General features: G+C 43.0%; 2 protein-coding genes across 3 annotated transcripts in view; one reads left to right on the forward strand and one right to left on the reverse strand.

Annotated features, from left to right (window-relative positions):
- The first annotated feature begins 3,539 nt into the window (after positions 1-3,539).
- LOC134466718 (lipopolysaccharide-induced tumor necrosis factor-alpha factor homolog) lies at positions 3,540-11,671 on the forward strand. Its single transcript, XM_063220579.1, has 4 exons — positions 3,540-3,943; positions 5,467-5,541; positions 7,492-7,630; positions 8,478-11,671. The coding sequence occupies exons 1-4, from the start codon at positions 3,889-3,891 to the stop codon at positions 8,584-8,586; spliced, it is 378 nt and encodes a 125-aa protein (XP_063076649.1). The 5' UTR covers positions 3,540-3,888; the 3' UTR covers positions 8,587-11,671.
- An 18-nt stretch (positions 11,672-11,689) lies between these two features.
- mrtfba (myocardin related transcription factor Ba) overlaps positions 11,690-22,620 on the reverse strand; it is a 111,458-nt gene continuing 100,527 nt past the window's right edge. The window contains exons 8-9 of one of the 2 annotated variants that reach the window (XM_063220575.1): positions 19,951-20,011; positions 11,690-17,705 (exon numbers count right to left, since the gene is read on the reverse strand). In XM_063220575.1, the coding sequence (XP_063076645.1) occupies positions 16,942-17,705; positions 19,951-20,011 (825 nt within the window). In that variant the 3' untranslated portion in view covers positions 11,690-16,941. The remainder of the gene's footprint in view (positions 17,706-19,950; positions 20,012-22,620) is intronic. The other variant, XM_063220576.1, reaches the window with a different exon arrangement.

Here is a 22,620-nt window from a genome sequence, read left to right on the forward strand (position 1 = left end):
TTTCTCACAACCTTCAAGCGCTGTTTCTGTAGCCCTTAAAATGACATTTGCGGGAAAAAAAGCCTGAAGAAGAGGAGGAGGCTTTCTTAATGGCAGAACAATATAAAAACGATAGTGTGGATGCAGACTGCTTTAACCACAGATACCTGTACGTGTATTCATATTTATCTAGCTTAATTTGGACATGGTCTTAGTGACCAACCCCCCGCCCAAACTCCCACCCCACTTAGGGTTGCAACTATCTGGGGAAAAATAAGGGACGCCTCAGGGACGCTTGGCAACCCTAACCCCACTGGTTGTCCCTAGGCATTTTAAACCATATAAAACTGATAGTGCACTGTTTTAGCCACAGATCCGTGTTCATATTTATCCAGCTTAATGTGGACATGGTCTTAGGGTTGCCATCTGGGGAAAAAAATAAAGGACGCCTCAGGGACGGTTGGCAACCCTAACCCCACTGGTTGTCCCTATAGGCCCTGTCACCTGCAGCATGTCGGAAGGTGATGGGGAGGAGGTGTTGGACGCAGCTGGCAAGGCCCTGTGGCTCATTGCTTTCCGGAAGCAGCAGCTGCAGCACCGCAACGACCTCATCACCAAGGCCCGCGACTTCAGCCAACGCTCACGGTCCCGGAACGCGGACGACGCCTCCCAGGACCAAACGTCCCAGCCCCCAGGTGAATTCCGAGAACACGGTAAAAAACAGTGTTTATTAAACACTTACAGAGTCAATTTAGCGCCACCTTCTGATGACTACATCAACATTCTATCTATGATAGTTGCATTTGATTGGTGTCAACCATTCTCAAAGGAGAATTCCTGACAATTTCAACATGCATTTGTATTGCTCACGGTACCATTTACTTGTCAGTACCCAACGGTGTAGCTTTTTTTGTTGTTGTTCAGCCCTTTCCAAGATTCTTTCTGGCCATTCTAATGGGGGCATGTGCTTGTTAAAATTATATAAGGTATCTTCACATATATAAGGTACCTTCACACACATATCAGCCCAAACATGAGCAAACCCCAACAGACATGGGATGATATTTGGAGTATGTTAAGATGTTTTTGAAGAAAAAAAACTGTAAACCAACCCATGCCCATATTAGAATGGCCAGGATCTCTGAAAGGGCAGAATAATTAAAAAAAGTGCCTGTCATTGAATACTGACAAGCAGGGCTCTAAATTAACACACGCCAACACGCCAAACACGGGTGAAAATTCATTTTGGCTAGTAGAAAAAAATACCTACCCGCCAATTTGGCTAGTAGCGCCCGAGTACAGTAACTTATGAACGGTAAACCGCTGCTCTGACGAACGTTATAGGGCGAGATTTCCTACATTACCCATGGACACTAGCGTCACGACGTAGCCTCCCACCGTGGGCTTTCCAGTGCATCGAGCGTCAACTCCATGCTGTTGCGCGCGCCAGGATTGAAAACATTTCAGACGACCAGCCTTCTGTCAGCTAAGCTGCGCTCACACTATTCTGACAGGCAGCTCTCCTCCTATGCTCTCGTCGCTTTCGCTACAACCCTTTTAACGTCACTACTGCTATTATTACTATATGAACCTTGAACAGGCTGCATTTTTGAAGCAGCGAAACCCTGACCGTTTCAATAACAGGACTTGCGCAGATTATGCATAGCGCTACTTCTGTTGTATACTATGTTTTGTGCGAGTGATGAGAATGTGGCGGGGGTTAGAGCAAGGTTCTGTGTGTTGGTGAATGCTAGTAGTAGGCCTAATTGTAAATAGTGACGTTAAAAATGAGTGGTTGTGGAACGAAATAGCGACCAGGGCAGAGGAGGAGAGCCGACTGTCAGAGTAGTGTGACCGTAGCTGTCAGTTCAGTTGTCTTCTGAAATGTTCAGAGTCGTGGCGCAACTAAGTTGGAAAGCCCACGCCATCGGAAAGAAAAAAAAAAGCAACCAACGACGAAGCTGTGGAAGTAACAAAGGAAGCGAAGATTCCCGAGATATTATTTACTTTTAATTAAACTAGGCGTCTTGTCATTTTGTTGCGCATGGTAGAGAAGAGCTCCTCCTCTCTCCTCTCATTTTCCTCTCATCTCTTCTCCTTCCTTGGGGTGTGCGTATGTGAGGTTTTGTAGTGTTTGGCTGTGTGCTTGGTTACTGTAGGCCTATGTTAAAGGTCTGTTATGTGAGTGGCTTGTGCGATGTGATTCAGCTGTTTTCAGAGGAATTGAACAAAAACTAATCAAATTAATTAGGCCTAAGTAATGAAAGTAAAAAATAAAGCAGAAGTTAAAAAATAATGAAAAAATATATAGCCTAGGCCTATAATATGCTTAATTATTATGTAGGCATATAGTAGCCTATGCAGGCCTAGTGTATCTGTGTTGTAGAAACAGTTGGACAAAATGACCATTTAATTCGAAAAAAAAAATAACTAGCCTAATGCATAGTTTATTTTGGCGAGATTAAAAAAAATGGCTAGTTGAACTTCTGTTTGGCTGGTAAGAAAAAATGTCCACTAGCCAAATTGGCTGGTGGTGGAAAAAGTTAATTTAGAGCCCTGCTGACAAGCAAAGGGTAGTATGAGCAATGAAAAAGTATGTTGAAATTGGGAGGATGAACTGTCCTTTAAAGGGACACTGTGTGAGATTTTTAGTTGTTTATTTCCAGAATTCATGCTGCTCATTCACTAATGTTACCTTTTTCATGAATATTTACCACCACCATCAAATTCTTAGTATTCATTATGACTGGAAAAATTGTACTTTTCATACATGAAAAGGGGGATCTTCTCTATGGTTCACCATTTTGAATTTCCAGAAATAATCAATTTAAGCTGCAAAAATGACTGTACTTGGGCCAAACTAGAAAATATTAGTTTATTACTTTATTACTAATGGTTCAGAGTATAATTGGCAAAAACTGTAATGTTTCAATATTGCTACATACCCATTGCGAATTAGCAGCCGAGGTGAATAACTTCCCATATAGGTTACCAGGTTTAAATTTGACTCTGTCTTTTGTTGTCTTTTGATCAGCAGAGTTGGAAGCCATTCAAAAAGAACTTCTGGAATTGTCCAGACGAGAGGAGATGCTGCGTAGGAGTGGAAGTCTCCAGAAGGATCCGCATGGTAAATACACAGTTAAAATACCCAGTGTTAATATGTAATTAATGCATAAAGTTGAATATGTAATACGTTAATACGTAGCCCCTTAATGCACGCCATATCTCCAGTGGCACACTGTAATAGTCATTGACAAGTTAACTACTACAATACTATGACATAACACAGGGTCTTTAGTAAAGCACTACGAATTGGTCATTGCCATTCTGGTAATGCCTTGTCTTAACAGGTTAAAGTTGAAATGAACTCTGTTTAAAAATCTGTTTAAAAAAAGAGTTAAAATTAATTCTGTTTCAGGTGACATTTGGTGCCACTCGAGTGTAACATTTTTAATTCTACTCAATATTGTGCAAATAGAGCTGTAGCATTGATATTACTCTGGCCACCTCATTGAGAGTAAATAGAATCTATCTATGGCCACCTACAGAAATTTAACCTGACTTTTGTCTTCACTGTCAGAGTAATTTTGCTCACTGCAATGTTGGAAATACTCAATCTGATTAATATACATTTTTATACCCCATTTCTTACAGTGTACAAACCAATATCAAAGATTGTATAGTTGTCCTCTGAAACTGATTAGTCCTCTCTTCCTCAGATGTAGTTCTGTTGTTTGGAGAAAAGATTTTCCCAGGTAGGGGAACTTTATACATCTTTCAATAGCAGATCAATTAGATCATAATTGGTTTTCAACAGAATCCCAAATTAGCTTCACTGAGCAACTAACAGTGAACAATCTGTTTGCAGAGCCAGACTACGACATAGAATACGCCCCTCCAGACTATGACATGCCTTCTGAAGAAGACATCCCCTCAAGCCCTCAAGATAGACCTCCAGAAAATGGTAAACAAAGGACGTATTATACATCTGCTGTATGTTTCTGGCTACCTGATTAATAAAAAAGTGTTGCTGTTATCTTGAATAATCTTATATACTGTAAGGCGTTGAACAGGAGCAATGGGGGGCAGCTGTGGCCTAATTGTTAGATGGGCTTCCGATCTGGGTTACAGGTTCAAATCCCACCCTTACCTCTCCCTACTTTGGAGCCCGGTCGCAGGAGATGCGTCATGTTTCCACAAAATTGAATTGATCTATAACGGCAGTGGTGCCGTCACGATAAAGCCCCGTTTTTCGTGGTTGGCCTGTCCGACTCAAGGTTGATTTACGATTGATGGACCTGTCAAGCCAGTGATGAGGAAGAAGCGGAGTGTAGGTACGGTGTAGAGAAGCGAACATTGCATTGGAAAACACACTGTCCAACTTAATTTGTTTTACTTCACAGTGTGATGGGGCATAGGCCTACATGCTAATGTATCCCTTCACTAATAGTCTTTCCCTAATCAATTTTCTGTCAGAATTGGTCCCTCAATCGTAAATCAACCACGAGTCGGACAGCCCATTCAAATGCATTGGCCGCGGAAGTGTGGCCCCACCACGAAAAACGGGGCTTTATCGTGACAGCATGACGAACGTTATAGATTATAGATTATAGATCGGCGATTCGTGGCCACGTGATATAGTGTGCGATACAGTTGGAGCAAGGCACCTTACCCCACACTAGCCTGGCAATGCCATCCTGTACTACACCCAAAGATTTTGGCTTCGCACATCGTCTGGCAAAAGCCTCGAGCTCGGTTCTCTTAGTGTTTAGCCAATCAGCAAACATTTGAGAGTGGTGACGCAGAACTCACCAGCAAAGTCTGTTACTGATTGGTTAAAGTAGCTATATTCACACTTTTGTTTTGTTATTTGTATGCTTTTGTGACACTATATCGTAACAGTGATGTTAACAAAGCACAATATGGGTTTTAATTTTAATTCGGAACTCCAATGCATTTAAATGGCAGAGTAAGATCAGACCATCTCCCACCCTCCACAGAGATGAATTCTTTTTGGCTTTTGCCTTTTGCCAGATTGTTTGACGGAGTTAACAGTCGCTTTCACCCAGGCTAACCCCACACTGCTCCAGGGACTGTAACCAATACTCATGAATGGCCATCCGGGTACTTTGCTCTTAAATGTGCGTCACGCCCCTTTATGGGGGATATTAACTTACATGCTATCGGCTAGCCTAAATGAACACATTCCATGCTTCAGCCACGGCTATTTGGTTGTATTATTTGAACAGCCGACAACACAACACGTTTTCGGCATGTTATGCGTGAACAACGCTGGCCTACAGGTCCTCATCTTTCATTTATTATTCCCCAAATACCACCAATTGACTTGCATTGGCTGTTTTCCCCCACAAATAGGCGTAACGCACATGGAAAATGTCACACAGTTCATGAGTATACCCTGCTAACTGTAAGTTGGTTTGGATAAAAGTGTCAACTCGGTGTGATGTAATGTTATGTAATCTTCAGAGTCAGACCTCATTGCATCAGAGGCCCCAGAGGACCCCGAGGACCTGGTCGACCCAAATGCCCCATCAGAAGAAGGTAAATATGGATAGCCAGGGTAGGACCTCCTAGTGAGGCAACACTTTCAGCATTGCAACTAGCCAGGTCAAGAGCAATGCAAGTACTTTCTGAGTTCCCGAAAATGGGGAACTCCTCCCACTTTGCCGGTAAGCAAACAACCAGGAGCAAACCAAGGGATGCGGGTCAATCATGTAGTATGGGAAATGTTAACTGTTATGCTCTTGGTCAGACCAAGTCTCGAAGAGATTTGAACGTTGATGATAATCAGGCTAAAACATGGACATCCGCTGTTCGGGGACTGTATGTTTTTTCAGTTTTCTGTATGTTATGTTCAGACCTCTCAAAAATCAGACAATTTCCCTTGCATCTCCTTGAAGATAGCCTGGTGGATCTTTAATCTACAGCAGGGGTGGGGAGCCGTTTTCATTCAAGAGCCACTTCAAATTTTATACGTTTAAGTCCTCCAAGGGCCGTACTTTGAACACAACCCAGGGATTCCCCCCTGCACTTTAGGCCTATAATGAAGGTAACCACCTTTACAACAGACCCCACCTTCACATGGTCCCCTGAAAATATAACGTAATTGTATTGTAAATGTAATTTCTAAGATTTCTTAACAAAACCTGTTATATTTCATGTGGCACTGCATAACAATTGTATCAGGGGCCGGACAAGACGGTCTCAAGACATAGTAGGTTCCCCATACCTGATCTACAGAGTTCAAAGGGTGCCGTTGGGTTTTTTCCACCTCCTCAAAGTTGCTTTCTTTCATTCAGTGACTGCATTTCGCTAAAATACATGGAAACCCGCCTTTTTTATTGGGGGTTTGGGTGCACATGAAGTTGGCCTATAACCTTGAAAGAGTTTTTTTTATTGCGATCACCAGGGGTGATTTATTTCTCTCTGCGCGGACTCCAGGAACGGAAACCAGGGGAACGTTTCTCGAAAACGTAGTTGCTAACCAGGTAGCAACTTGGGCAGTTGCCAATGGAAAATGGCATTGCAAACAACAAAGGAGCTAACGTAGCTAGCAATTATGGTTCCGAGAAATGCACCACAGGTATCCAGGATATTACAAAGCAAACATTTCAAGCCCACCAAAACATTATTCATTACAAACATTACTAAAGTTCGTATCTTGATGACAACAGAGGGAATCAGCAATTGTTTTTGTACCTCGCTGATAACTAAGACAATTCTGAGAAAGTACAAAAAAATGTTGAAATGGGTGAGGTAAGTGGGTGGGGTAATAGGATGGATAGTGCTGTTAAAATAAAATTTTAGGCCCACATGAACTACGCCAAAAATGTAATGCACAGAACATTGACATCAGTTTACATTAAAGAAGCAACAAGCTACTTACAGTAAATGGGCAACTTAACTTCTAAACATGACCTGTATACAGTATGTGTAGTTTATGGCAAGACTTAAGTTCATTAGCAAAACAGGTCAACAGTCATTGTGCATTGTAGCAAAGGAAGGCAGCTATTTGCAATTATTTGCATACCATTGTGAATGGGATTATGCAGCTCACACGAATGATGCTGGACAGACGACAGAATGACTCTTAATAACTAGTAAGCAAGACTGCATCAAGAAAGTTTGGGGGTAAAGGGGGACGGGTGTCCCTGTTGTTTGAATGAATGACAATAGACGTACAATCTGTAGGGTGACCAATGACAGAAACTACTTCGTGCTTCTTTAAATAATGATTAACAGTCCTACAAGGTGTGTAGCTTTTAAATGTGATAGCCGACGATTCCATCCACTGTTTGCTGAAAAAACCTCAACTATTGCTATTGTACATTTCCAAGAGTACATTTCTTAGGTAACAGATTAATGAAGAGCTGCCGTTATTATTTTCTTAATGCGACAGATTCTATGAGACAGACCTGAGACTGATATTCAAGTACAAGCCCATAGCTGACAAAAGCTATACCTTACTGCAGTCTTTTTTTTCTTTTGTAGATGCAACGCCCCCAGACAAACTTCGTCTGGAGGCTGATTGGGTCAAGTGCGACACCTGTTCCCGGGTCGTCAAGACGGCCATCAAGCACAGAGTGACCGACACCACCTGGTTAATGTGTGGCATATTCTCAGCTGTTGGGTACGTACGTGGCGTGGGCTTTTTAAATCCCCTTCATCCCCCTTTTTCTTCTCTTCATTCAGTCATTGATTTATTTTTATTTTTGTTTTGTTTTCCACCTTTGTCCATAGAGAGAGTTTGGCCTGACAAAGATGGCACTGAGCTATCGATCTAAATCTTTAGCTCAGCGGTTTCATACCTGTGTTCTTCAGAGGGAAGATACAGTACCGCATACCCTTGTCCAATGCTGAATTTATATTACACAAAAAGATTTCTTTTCGGCCAGTGTGGTCTTCCTCAAGTCTGTGATTGAGAGGGGGAGAAGTTAGCCTCACGCGCCACCCTACGTATTTCGCCAAAGGATTGGCTCCACTACAATGAAATGGTAGTATTACGGGATGGTCAGGACCAGGCTAGGGAAAAGTAGGCCTACCATCACATGAGTGATGAGTGATGGCATATTTCTATTGGCGCCCAAGTTTTTGGGCAAAAGAGCAGCTTAGATTAGGGAAGTTGACGGTATTGAGTGCCAAATTCAATGCAGTATTACAGGCGGTACGGGCGGCCCAGGGTAGTTCACCCCACGTCAATTGTGACTTTCATGACGATAATCATTCTTTGAGGAATCAACAGTTTCCCTGTATTGTGGTCACAGATTCTGATGTTTTTTTAGTTCCTCTGTACATGTGTTATAGGCACAGCTTATACACCTCCTTCCTACTTAAAATGTAAGGAATCATAAGGCAATGATTTAAAAAAAAAAAATGAATTTGTTTATTTATTCAAAACTTCCGTGCACTGAATAATGACTGAGTATGTGCTACCATACTGTATAAACCCTTGACTGATTGAATGATTGATTTTGTAGGTGTGTGCTTGGATGTTGCCTCATCCCATTTATGTGTAACTACTTCAAGGACGTGTCTCACTACTGCCCCAGATGTAAGGGCAAGCTCCAAAACGTGCCCAGATTTTGAGAAGAGTCCAGACCTATCATCAAATGAGACGACAGAAAAAGAAGAGAGTAGCATTTCTTTTCTTTTTTAAAAAAAGTTTTTTTTTAACCTTTCATACCTTTATTGGACCGAGAGGATGAGGGGAAGGAGGAAGAAATGATCTCGACCAGAATGAAACTCGGGCCTAACAGTATTGCCTTGTGTTTTTGCCACAACTGATCTGGGGACAGCTGAAGCCACTAAGTTGGTCTTAAGGACTGAAGTGATAAGTCACATTCTCGTTCTTTCAGTTTGAGACTGAGACTCAAGACTGACACGTTGGATTGAATATGATGAATGACATATTTATATGTACAAAATTAAAACCAACAGAGCTCACATTCAACCATCTCACTGACAAAAGAGGAAATCGACTTTGCAACTGGCTTGTTTGAGGAAAACAAACAATCAGTAACCAGCAGCATGAAGAGAAAACAACGATGTCATCCAACTACACAGTGTACATGTGGACACAGGGCCGCGGACAACTTTGGCCAGACTCGAGACAAAGTCATCTGAAAGCCCCCCCCCCCCCTTCTGACGTGTAATGGGACCCAATTCTCTCCCTGGGCCCAGGACAACGGACCTCTTTGTCCCTCCCTGTTAGCTTTCCTGTGTGGACGTGACCGACATGACTTCCTGGTGCATTGTCATTGACACAGACAAGATAGATGATGTCGGAGTTTCAACAAGCCGAGAGTCATTTGGCTACCCAGCCACCGGAATTACCGACATTAGCATACATTACGAGCTAGCGGTGGTAAAATAGGCAAATGGACAAAATAGACTAGGCAAATAGACTGCTTGCGTCAACATGGAAAAGAAAAAGTCCAGCTCAGTCAGCCAGTAGTCTATTGTGAGGCCTTTTGTGGTTATAAGAAAAATAATGTGTTGTTTTTGAATGAATGGCTTATTTACATACAACGTGAACAGGGTTTAAAGGTGTTGTATATATTTTTAGGTGGTTAGACCACTTCACATGCAATGGATTGGTAGGTAGTACTGTATTTACCGTGTTTCATGACTTCTCTGTAGATAATTAAAGAATCGTTTTATTCAAACTAATCACACATTTATCAAATTCCGATGGATTTTTTTTTTTTTAAAGACTGCATTGCACATGAACGTCACAGTACATCTTATTTTATTGACACATAGACAGCATACATAGACTGTGTAAGGTTTATCTTGTTTGTTTCATTTTAACATTTTTTTTAATCTTCTTTTCTTTCCTTTGAACTATTTACACAGAAAAGAGCCCATGGATGCGTAGAGACATGTATAAAAATATGCATTACAATACATCCAAAAATTTAAATATGTACACAATGTGCAAAACGTATGGCATTATGGATGATCCAGCCTATCTAAATGGGGAGGAATCTGGAAGAGCTTGGCTCTTGGCCAGCTCTCTTTCTCTATCTATTTCTTCCAATCATCTCTCTCTCCTCTCATCCCTGCTTTTTCCTTGCTCCCTTTCTCCACCTCTGCTGCCAGAAAACAAACAGCATCACAGGCCAACTACAGGAGGATAGTCTAGGACCCAAAGCAGGACAGCGATGGCCAATAATAATAATAATAATAATAATAATAGATGACGACAACAACAACAACAACAATCATTAAAAAATTCAACAAAAACATAGTATTCTCAATAAAAACATACAAATGGGGGGATGATTGGGGTGTGGAATTTCGGGAAGGGGAGAGCAGGGATGGGGTGGGGGAGTAAGGATGTTACATTTGAGTGGTCCAGGTGACAGGTTGAAAAGAGTCTAAAGAACTAAGACAAAAAGGGAGCCCCCCCCCTCTTGTTGTTTGACAGAACAAAAACAAAAAGACAACAAGTATCAAGTTATTTGTTTGCGTGACTCTGATAGGAGGCAAAGCAAAGCAAAGCAAAGCAAAAGGCGAACGGCATGATGGGTAGCCATGATGGACACCTGGGGTGCATTTCTCGAAAGAGAAGTTGTTAGCATGTTAGCAACTTGGGTAGTTGCCAATGGGAAAATGCATTGAAAACAAGAAAGTAGCTAATGTAGTAAGCAACTTTGGTTTCGAGAAATGCACCCCAAGGCAGAAGATATGAGGGGAGTAGAAAACACTAGACATATATATTTAATATGTGTGACACATGAAATATATGACATATTTATCTACGTATGTCTATGGTGTTGTAAGGACTTATTGCTTTGCTCATAGCCTCATTGAGGCGATTCATGTTCACTTGATGGTGCATCTTCCTTAAGTGTGTTAACTTCTGCTTGTAGCCAAAATCAATAAAGGAAACCATTTGCTGTAATCTAACGCTCTAAAAAATGGAAATTATATCCATTACCATAAAACCGACACCATAAAATCATTGACTATATAGTTTTGTTTTTTAAAACTTCTTTCACTATTTTTAAAAAAAAGTTATCATTGACCATCCTAGAATGTTTTCCACTGTTTCTTTGGCAACTATGGCTTGTTCTTTTTCTACAACTCAAACACTCGCAAGGGACGTTCTGACAAAGAAAAGAAACAAAATGACACCATTACAACTCCCTCGTTTTCAAATGGTTGGCTACACCCCAACACATTTTTGACTCAAGTAGCTACAGTATGATAACATGTGCTATTCTGTATATAGGCAGACCCTTCAGTAGACCTTATACAACATGCTAGGCTTTAAGCATGTTTCATCATTGGAGCGTTCAGGCCGACTGAGAACTGTGCTGGTGCCCGTTCCAGCACCTAATTGCGAACTGGCTGGCGTGTTCACAACACAGATCTTAGCATTTGTGAACTGGAAAGTTGGTTCGAAATGTAAACAGAAAAATACTTGTTTTTTCTCTGTGAACCCTGGAGTCGACATGGACGTCAGCAGGTTCATCCTGGTAACATACAGTCACAGGTAGTTCAGACCCGAGTATTAACGCGGATGGTTCACAGGTAAGCACTTTAGTGCCGAACCTAACTTGTGCGGGCAAGAGCACCCGCACCGCTCTGGTTGGCCCGAACACAGTACATGTGGGAAGGCCTCTCGATTGGATCTGTTTTGATGATCTCAAACCCAGTGAGTGGGTCTTTAAAGTATGTTTTTTTGGGGACTTTTTGGGCCTTTATTATGACAGGACAGTGTGAGAGAAGACAGGAAATGATCAGGAGAGAGATATGGGGTAGGGCTGGGAAATGACCCCGTCCGGACTCGAACCGGGGTCCCCATGGGCATGCAAGCCCAAATGTGGGGGGCTTAGCGCGCTGCGCCACAGCGCCCCCTTCAGTGAGTGGGTCTTTACATCTGGATATGATCTAGCAGCTCTTTGACGTGTAACAATCTCTTATTTGGCATAACAACAACTTGAGAGCCAGCTTCTTTTTTTGCAAGAGTGTGACTTGATCGATTCAAGGGGTTAACATTGTAGAACCTTCTGACAATAACGGAGCACATCAACGGCCTCCACAACAACAAAAAAACGTGACTGGAGCAAGCTTTAGCAGAAAAAAGGTTACAATCTCACAATGTACGCACCCTCACACATAAACATGCAAACCGACACACGTCAAGTCAAACAAACACGGACAAAGACTTTGACTGGACTAGATTTGGACAAGACACATAATCAATACAAAAGGTGCTTGTCTTTTTCATGATTGTTGCAGCAAAAAGTGCTTATAGTCTACAAGACAATACTTCTGAGGCCTTGTAGCGATTGAGTCGGTGAAAATATTCAGTTTATAATCCATGAGTACAAGGGCAGCGACATTAATATTTTGTTAGCGGTGGCTAGTGCTAAATCATTCAGAAGGGCTATGGGCAGCCTAACCAGAAGAACTAGCAGACCGGAAATTCTGTGGGAGCATGAAAAACATCCAAATGGGCAGGGTAATAAGGAGGATAGCCCTTCTGTGACTGTATCTCATGTATTCCTTCCAAATGGAAAATATTCTGTGATTATTGTGCAGTTGCTTGGGGTTGGGAGAGGAATCATTGGTGGGCTACAGTGGCTGCATGCTTTTCACATTTATGGTATAGCTCACAATTAGCTATAGACCGTTATGACATATTCTTGAACTAATGAATACAGAGCTGATATGAAGGTCAGAGGTCAAAAGTATGACCTTTACTTATTAAGTATTCTACACAAGTGTATAGTTATTTACTTGTCACAGGGGCTGAGAAGCCTTTGGAAGGCTTACTGTACCCTTTGTCCACACAGGCACCGTCCGCTGACAGATGACAGTAGGACTGACAACTTTAAAGTCTGAAAATGTTGTGGAATGCAACTGCCAGTTTCAAAAGCCATTTTGTGCCCTCCACAAGCAAAGTCAATGGGATCCGGCGGTGGTTGGTTCCCGTGTGAACAAAGGGTTTGAGGTTGGAGTTGAAAAACCAACAATGACAAGAGGTGCTGAAAAGAGCATAATGATTTTTTTTTCTTATTTGACAGGGCCTACTACGATATGAATTAAATGCACCCCAATTGTCTTGCAATGGGCCTGTATGGAAGTGTGGATAATGATATGGTCAAGAAAGTGACTTAATTCACTCAGAACTGGGTGAAAAGGTTTTGCGTCCAGAATTATATATTATCACTTGTTTCTTTGGGGGCAGCATGACAGTCAGTCGTGCAAATCTGGAGTGCATTTCTGGAAAGCGTAGTTGTTAGCAGTTAGCAACTTCGGTAGTTGCCAATGGGAAATGGCATTGCAACCAACAAAGTAGTTAACAAAGTTAGCAACTACGCTTTCCAGAAATGCACCCCTGGCGTGCCATTTTGGATGCTTGTCTTAAAGAGGCTGCTGGGAGAGCTTTAAGTTCCACATTAGATGGATGTTGACATTTAGGAAAGGGCTTACTTGCACATTCCTTCCAGTCGATTAGCACATCATCATCTAGTATTACTCGAAATCTAAAAATAGCATTGTATGATGATGAACGCGCATCAGGAATGGAGCTGGGAAAGGTTTGGGCAATAGTAATTAGCCGCACTGACGCAAAGAGACAGCCAGACGCACTCACACAAATAATACAAGCCAACATTAATGATTAAAAAAAAGCATCCACGCAGCAATACCCAGATTTTTTTAAAAAAAAGTAATATGAATGTGACTGCAGTTGTAGGGGAAAACTCTATGTCTTCCAGGAAAGAAGTGAGCATGGCTGCAGACAGACAGACAGACAGACAGGCTCACAGAAAGACAGAGAGACAGACAGATGGACACAGGTAGACGGACGGACAAAATCAACAGGAAGGAGCTGCCACTGTTTGCCAGCAGTTTGTCTGTCCTCACATTAGATGTGGCCGGTGAAAGAAAGAAAGAAAGAAAGAAAGAAAGAAAGAAAGAAAGAAAGAAAGAAAGAACCTAGACATTTTCCTTTCCAAATCTGGAAAGTCACAAGCCATATTTGAGAAAAAAAACACCAATTCAACCAAAATAAAACATGCGTCTACCATTCAGCTTGATGGATCTTGGATGGAGACTAGAGTAAATAGATTGTCTCTCACTTTTGGCTTGATTACTTTGATTGACTGTGAAATGACCAAATAAAAAGAAAAGATTGATCTTGGGCAGTCGTGTTGTTATTGGTGCTATAAATACCTCAACAGCTCATCAATTGCCTTTTCATTATCGGGAGGCTTGCACGCAACACATATGGCTATCCTCAAGACACCCTTATTGGTCCAAACAATGTAGACAAACACACGCACGCACGCACGCACACGCACACGCACACGCACACACGGAACAGAAGTGAAACACCTCCTCCAAGACGCCTGCCTGTGTTTGTACAATCCTCCCAAGTGCCATTGTCCTACAGTAGCTGAGAAAAGTCCTTCTCTGCTGAGTCAGTTGAACTACAAAATCACAAAAATATATAAAATAAAACAAATATACAAACAAAAGTTAAAAAAAATAGAAGGAGGACATAGGTGAGGAGAAGGATAGATGGTTCATGTCCTGCGTGCTCTTGCCAGCTGAGTGAAGGTTTTAGTGGTTGAGGTATGCAGAGTCACATGATATGCCTGGCATTCAGTGCAGCACCCGCTCGCTCTTACACACCACAGCAACGCAGATCGGCTAAGCAGAAACTAGTGACCTTCTGAAACAAGTCCATTAACATGAGACATGAGATACAAAACTCAAACAGAGAAGAAATGACAAAAAGAAAACCTCCATTGAAATGAAACAATTAAAAAATGGAAAAGATGACACCAAAGCCAGCTTGACTCCAGAGGACAACTGTGATGTGTGTATGAACTGTCAGCAGACGATAATGTGTGAGCTTGTGTCTTTGTAAAGACACCGGGTTTTTTCCAACAGTATGTGCCAACATTCATATCTGTGTCCATTATTGTCCATCAAGGTTTTTTTTTCTGTATCTGTGTCCATTTCGTACAGTCCATTCTTGTATTTTTTTTTTTATCTGTGTCTATTTTGATCTGTGTCCCTTATTGTTTGTCTCTGAATTTGTAAGAGGCAAAGTTAAACCCTCAACTGCTGCAGCAAGGTGACCAGTAGACCCAAAAATTCCAGAACATTCTCCTTCACAACAGACATTCTCATCATAGACTTTATCTGGCTGAGAACCAAGACCTGTTCTCTATGGCACAGATCTGTCTAAACGACACCCCCCCCCCCCATAGAGTCCTTCAATGCAACAGAGTCCTTCAACACAAGGGGGGGCGGGTGCTCAAGTTCAGCATTACAAGTTGGCAAGCATTTTTTTCATAATGTTTCCCTTTCTTTATCTCATCTCAATCTGTTCATCGTAAACAACCTCTGTGAGGTTTTTGTCTTCCGTCTGCCGTGTGAATCCAGCATAATCTCTTCAATCATCATTCAAGATGAATGTCTACCCAGTCGTTTGACTGCAGTTTGGGACATTTATCAGAAATCGCTGTCTAAACATTGTGCTGTTTTTCTTCTGATAAAAAAAACTTAAACACACACACAACAAACACACTATGATTTGGTCATTCTCTCCGATCCAGCTCACACGTCTGACTGTGCGTGCGTGCGTGCGTGCGTGTGTGTGTGTATGTGCACAGCGTCAGACCAGCTTTACTTCAGGGCTTGTCGTTGAAGGCAAGTCTCAAGCGTGCTGTAGGACCTTGCATTGCTTGCTTGAGCAGACAGTGCAGGTTGTCTACAGACCTTCTTCATTAAATGCTGACCGTTGTCTGGCATGAAGCTCTGGCATCATGTGTGTTTGAAAAAAGAAAAGAGAGAAAGTAAAATAAGCTAGGCTTGTCAGCCTGCCACGAGCCACTCAACCACACACACACACACGCACACGCACACGCACACGCAGTCTCGGTAGCAGAGTAGCTAGGGAGAGTAGGCACAAGAGGAGAAGAAGAAGAAGAAGAAGAAGAAGAAGAAGAAGAAGAAGAAGAAGAAGAAGAAGAAGAAGAAGAAGAAGAAGAAAACGAAATGAGAATCCCTCCATCCCCCCTGTCCTCTACTCCACTTATCAGCTTGTCTGAGAATGAATGAATTATTAAGCATTGTCAGACTGCAAGGTGATCCGTGAGGGCCCCAGAGGATAGAGAGAGAGAGAGACAGAGAGAGAGAGAGACCGAGAGAGAGAGAAAAAGAGAGACAGAGAGAGAGACCGAGAGATAGAGAGAGACAAGAGAGACAGAGAGAGAGAGAGAGAATCTATTATCTGTCTGTCTGTCCTGTAGGGCTTGGTGAGGGATGCGTCAGATGACAAACCCGATAGAAGGAGCTAATACAGGGGTGGCATTGAGATACCCTTGGGGCCCTCCATGTACGTGTGTGTGTGTGTGTGTGTGTGTGTGTGTGTGTGTGTGTGTGTGTGTGTGTGTGTGTGTGTGTGTGTGTGTGTGTGTGTGTGTGTGTGGTTGGCAGGGGTCAAAACTGTTTTGCAGATGACTATCAACATGGTCTGTTGTGAGATCCACAGAGACACACAAATTCATCTTCTACAACCGAAGGACCATAATGCAACCCCTCCAGCTGCCGCCAACCAATATCTTACATCTCTCTTCTCGAGAAAATGCAGAGACAAAGAAAGAAAGTGTGTGTGTGTGAGCAAGAGAGAGAGAGAGTTCCTTCCTCAAATCCCAGGGCCTCTGAAGAGAAATGGAGGGATATAAAAGAGAGAGAGAGAGAGAAAGAGAGAGAGAGAGAGAGAGAGAGAGAGAGAGAGCAAGAGCAAGATATGGAGCGACAAAGCATGTGTGCTGTTACCGTATGTTCATGCCATCAATCTAAAATGGTGAAACGCCCATCAAACAATCAAACAACCAGCTGATCAGTCAATCAACCAATCAATCAACCAATCAATCAACTAATCAATCAGCCAATCAATCAATCAGCCAATCAATCCCAGGGCATCTGCAGGTCGTGTGCGTCCAGGAAGTCCGTGGCCATGCCCAGGGGGTTGAGCGAGCCCATGGGGCCCCCCGGCATGGTGAGGTCCATCCACTCCATGCTGTCCAGCCCGGCCTCCTGCAGGCTAAAGGAGGACGAGGAGCTGGAGGCTGGCCCCCCTCCAGGCCCACTACTACTCCCACCACTACCACTACCACCACCGCCGCCACCACACCCACTCCCCTCGCTGCTGAAGCCCAGGTCCGAGGTTGTGTCCATGTCCATGGGGGAATGCGGAGACTGCAGCTGGCTCAGTTGGTTCAGCGTCTGCAGGGTCAGCTGATGGTGCTGGTGGTGTTGTTGCTGCTGCTGGTGGTGGTGGTGGTGGTTCTGGTGGTTCTCCGTGCTGGCGAGGAGCTGCGCGTGAAGGTCCTCCAAGAGCCGGGGCTCAGCTGCGTCCAGCGCCCCGTCCAACAGCGCCTCCAGCTGGTTGTCGGTGGCCAGCGCGGAGGCCAGCTGATGGTCCATAGTGAGTCCTCCTCCTCCGCCGCCGCCGCCGCTGCTGCTGCCGCTACCGCCAGTGGTGGTGAGGGGGGAGAGGGAGAGCGACAGGGAGGAGAGGGGGGAGGGGTTGGTGTGAGAGTTGGGCGGGGCCAGCTGGACGTGGGCGGGTGGTCGGGAGAGGGCGGTGTTGACGGGCAGGGTGGTGACGCTGGCCGTGACGGGCAGGAGCTTTGCCGTTGGTGGCTCGTGGGGACTGAAGGGCAGGATCTCTGCGGAGCGGAAATGTGGAGAAGACGGGGAAGAGATGGTGACACTCGACATTATGATGGCCATTAAACTGTACATTACATTGGTGTCGCTTTACATAATCATCATTATTATTAGTCAAGTCAAGTCAAGTCAGCTTTTATTGTCACACAAGGAAAATGAACTTACGTTTTCTCTCTATACCATTACTATTCTCTCCATTACAGCAGCAAACAGCCTATTGTATTCTGTCAAACAGTTTATAGTTCAGATTGCAGATGAATCGCCTGCTGTGTACATAAACCGACATTACAAATGGACTTTATATGACAGCTTGTGGGGGTAGAAGGGCAGGATCGCAGTGGATGGGGGTGTGTGAGGGTTGGAGTCTCCCAACTTGGACAGAAGATCGGAAAAAGGAAGGTGTGACTTGACATTACAATAGTTAAGAGTTCAGACTAAAAATGGACTTTACTATATAATGACAGCTCGCGAGAGCTGAAGGGCATGACCGGGGAGACAGTGTCCCTTTATATTGCATTGCCATTACATAACACTATTTATCCGGTGCAAAGCTTTAAGGCTATTATATTAAGTTATTAGTGGGAACCAGTTTCACAACACCCCCTTAGTGTCTCCCCCTTCTTCCTATGACAAGTATTATTTTAAAAGAAAAATATTTGACTAGCAAGTGTGACAACAGGCCTTTCAAAGTAACATCCCTCTGTCTATGTAGGTCAGAAGAGAGAGAGAGAGAAAAAAAAACAGAATGAAAGCGACAGTCGAGCAGAAGGTATCAGAGTAAAAGAGCAAGCTCACGAGAGCTAAGTACCATCATGTCTGAGGGGAGATAGACAGGGGGGATCTCACGTAAGAGGTTAACGGTGTATGGTTTCAATATCAAATCATCGCAATAAATTAATACTGCAGCACTGCGTTTCAATACATCAACACTGTATCATATTCAGACAATGACCTACTACTGTTTCAAATTAAGCAAGAGTCACACTGGATTAGTACTACGGCCATCACTCATTAGATGTCCTTATTGAGAGTGACAGAGAGAACTGCGTATAGAGCAGGGATGTAAATAAAATCGAAATGTATCGATGTATCGGAAGTATCGGCCGGCGATTTAATCGAATCGCATCGTATCGTGGGGAATTCTTAAGAATCGAAAAGAATCGAATCGCTGGCCCCTGTGCAATGCCCTAGCTCCATAACACAATAGTAGTGGAAAAGTAATTGGAAAAAATCGAATCGAACCGAATCGCATCGTATCGTGGGGAATTCTTAAGTATCGAAAAAGATCGAATCCCTGATTTAAGAAATCGATATAGTATCGTATCGTCATGAAGGCTGTGATTTACACTCCTAGTATAGAGCCAGTTCCCCTGGGGTGTCTTGCGGCTGGGAGCCTGAAATATCTTTCTTTTTTGACTGGAGCGTGTTCTGTGTGGTTGTGTTTTGAGTGTTGATACTCAATATCAATATCAACATCAACTGTATAGGAAGAGTTAAAATGTTCAACGATATTAGGTACAAGCCCAAATAAAACAAATAAAGGTGGACTGAAATGAAGTCTACTAAAATTATGGAAATGTAGCCTTCATATTTCTTTAAGTATCTATATCTTTTACAACCATAGAACAGTGAGAATATGACAGGAAATTAGTGGGGGAGGTAGCCCATTATGCACACACAGAATGAAGAGGAGAAATGCCGCCGTGGAGGAGTCATGCCCGTTCAGAGCAGAGCAGCTAAGGCGGCTCAGCCACTGGTGAGTGGGTGGCCTGTATGAGTGGGTAGCCTCTGTGTCTGGTTCGATTCTTTTTTTTTGTCATGCCACAAATGTCTGAAAAACCGAAATGCCACTTCAGGGAGTGATGTCCATTCCTGCCACTTAAGGCTATTCAGTGTTATTCGAGTGTTAAGTCCTTGTGGTTTAAAAATCTGCCTATGCCCTGCTAGCCCACTCGACAGCCTCTATTGTCTGGTGTGTGTGTGTGTGTGTGTGTGTGTGTGTGTGTGTGTGTGTGTGTGTGTGTGTGTGTGTGTGTGTGTGTGTGTGTGTGTGTGTGTGTGGCTTAAGAGTCATTGCGAGATGCTCCCCTGTATGTGTCCCTCTGGGTGCTCTTACCGACATGCTCGATCAGGATGACGTTGGTGTGTGTGTGTGTGTGTGTGTGTGTGTGTGTGTGTGTGTGTGTGTGTGTGTGTGTGTGTGTGTGTGTGTGTGTCTGTGTGTATCCCTCTGGATGCGCTTACCTCCACTCTCAATCAGGATGTCGAACAGGTCGTCCATTTGCTGACTGGTTGCCGTGGGAACCTGAAGCAGCAGAACAAAAACAACACAGCAGGGCTAAGTAAAGTGAGAGAGAGAGAGAGAGAGAGAGAGAGAGAGAGAGAGAGAGAGTTTTGCTCTGAGACACGCATCACCTTGAGTGCACTCCTCTGTTCTTTCTACTCAAAGAAAAGATTAAATAAAAGCACTTGAACTAGAGAGTGAACCCATTTTCTAGTGCACAGAAAGACTGGGAAGATATCACTATATAAGGTGACATGCTTAAGTGATGAGTACAACAATAAGTAGTTTGAAATGCGCACATTTAATCTAATACCATTTCATGTGTGAAAGGCAAGGCAAGGGAACTTCACTTCTATAGCAAATTCAAACAGATTTAAAGAGATTAAAACAATAAATAGCAAATATATATATATATTTGTAATCTACATTGGTACCAATAACAAGTAGTAAGATAGAGCTCATTTCAAAGCACATGTAAAATGCACAGTTTGAACCTGACACCATTTTATTCCGTAACAGGTTGTCCTTACGACAGATGTCCTCATGGGGGTGCTAACCACACTCTTAACACAGTGGCGAGGAGCTCCACTGGGCAAATTCCATTATCCCAACTCTCCCTTGCAGGGAAGCCAACAGGGGGGCAAAGGGGTCACTTGTCCTGGGCCCAGAAAGACGGGGGCCCCAGAAATGGATCATCATTACATTGTAGTATGTATATTAGGTTTGGGGCCCTTCCAGATGTCTTTGTCCCAGGTCCAGCCAAAGGTGTTAGCGGCCCTGCTCCCTTGTGCTGGTGGCCTCATGACGATGTCGCAAAAGGGCCATTCAAAGGTCATTTTCTCATTTGCATGTTGTTGCATGAGTGAGGACATGTCTGTCACAAGTTGCTGTGCCTAGGAAATGAATTTGCTTTCTCCACAGAGGAGGGGCGTCAGCAGAGCGTGAGGCCACAGGCAAAAGTCGAGGATGAGAGTTTGGATAATGGACTGTCCCCACTCACTGACCTCTGCTTGTACACTGCGTCCTTTCATACATGGGGGGTGAAGAAGAAGAGGTAGATTTGTTGATTTTTGCCTATAAATCTATTGGGGTAGAGACGTTGGACTGCTTAGCCTGTAGTGATGAAGAGCTCTGGTGTGGATGTGTGACTGTGTGTAATGTATGTTTTTGATGTTTATAGGGACCCCCTCGAAAAAGAAATGGAACATCTCAAGGGGCTATCTCTTAATAAAATAATTGAATTGAATTGAATTTGTGACCAACAATCGCTGTCAATCATACACCAAGGTGGTATTTCGAGAACATAGGTCAGTGATGAATCTGGCAAGGTTAACCTACAGTCAGTAGGTTAGTGGTGCGCACATCCAAGACGCAGGTGCATGACAAAAGGGCAAAATATTGTAAAAATCAAGTCTCAATTCAAGTCTGATGAAGAGCGAAAGCTCGAAAGCGCTCACTTGAGAAAAATAAAAAAGCAACACGGGAGCAGTGTGCGGACATTCTTCTTTATTTTTACAAGGCTAACCTACAGGAAATGGTAAAACTGCTAATAGATAGCCCTACTTATGTCCTTTAGTTAAAGGTGCACTGTGTAGGATGGTGGCCAGCGTAGGTATTGCTACTACGCTGCTAATTGAAACTTTGCTGCCTATTGCCAAATTTCACCTTTTTATGAATATATAAATAATAAAATGTTTTCTAGCATTACCAAAGTACAGTAAGTTTTGCAGCTAATATTATTTTTATTATATTATATCTATTTCTGGAAATTCAAAATGGCGAACATGTAGAAGATACACCATTATGTGAAGTACAATTTTTCCAGTCATAATGAATACTTAGAATTTAGTAATGGTGATAGGTATTTGTGAAAAAGGAAACATTTGGATGAATGGGCAGCATGAATTCTGGACCCCAGGCTCTTCTATTAGATGATTTATCACGACCTCAAGGTTGTCTACTTAGCCAGGTTCTTTGAATACTCCCCAGGCCTGTGTTGCATATGGTTTTGGAGTCCAGGTCACAGAACAACACCCCTTCAGATAGCATTGTGAAGCGTGTTTTTGCATACCACCTCATAGTCAAAGGAGATAAACATGTCCTGTAATACAATCCGATACTACTGTATGTGCAAAATATGCAAAGTGCTGTTGTTACACGTAATAGATGCAAAATGTTATGGGGTTGCAGTATCTGTACGTGACATGTGAGTGGTAACAGGTTAGAGCAGTATTTCCCAACTTTTATGGTTTTGTGTACCCCCTAAACCTTTTCGTAGTGCCATGAGTACCCCCGAACTCATGTTTCCATCACTTTTTCTAATCCAATGTTACTATGCTCCATACATTTGTTAAAATTAACATTTTCCAAGTACCCCCTGCAGTGTGCTCGCGTACCCCTAGTGGTACACGTACCCCTGGTTGGGAAACACTGGGTTAGAGGTGTAGGGTGAGGGTAGGTGTAGATTTTGATAAGAGAAAGTAATTAATTACTTGTGAATAATTGGCTATCACTGTAGGGCCTTTTATGCGGAGGCTGCTACCTTCAAATATTTACTCCTAGTTAGTTAGTTAGTTAGTTAGTTAGGCCTTTAAATTCCCATAGGAACATAGGCCATTGACGAAAGTTTT

This window comes from Engraulis encrasicolus, chromosome 17 (genome assembly GCF_034702125.1).
Source record: "Engraulis encrasicolus isolate BLACKSEA-1 chromosome 17, IST_EnEncr_1.0, whole genome shotgun sequence".
Lineage (NCBI taxonomy): Eukaryota > Metazoa > Chordata > Actinopteri > Clupeiformes > Engraulidae > Engraulis > Engraulis encrasicolus.

Excerpts from the sequence above, each read along its gene's own strand:
- LOC134466718 (XM_063220579.1), top strand. The coding sequence starts at position 3,889 with ATGCCTTCTGAAGAAGACATCCCCTCAAGCCCTCAAGATAGACCTCCA. Across the intron at positions 5,542-7,491 it reads AAATGCCCCATCAGAAGAAG|ATGCAACGCCCCCAGACAAA; the intron begins GTAAATATGGAT and ends TTTCTTTTGTAG. Across the intron at positions 7,631-8,477 it reads GGCATATTCTCAGCTGTTGG|GTGTGTGCTTGGATGTTGCC; the intron begins GTACGTACGTGG and ends TTGATTTTGTAG.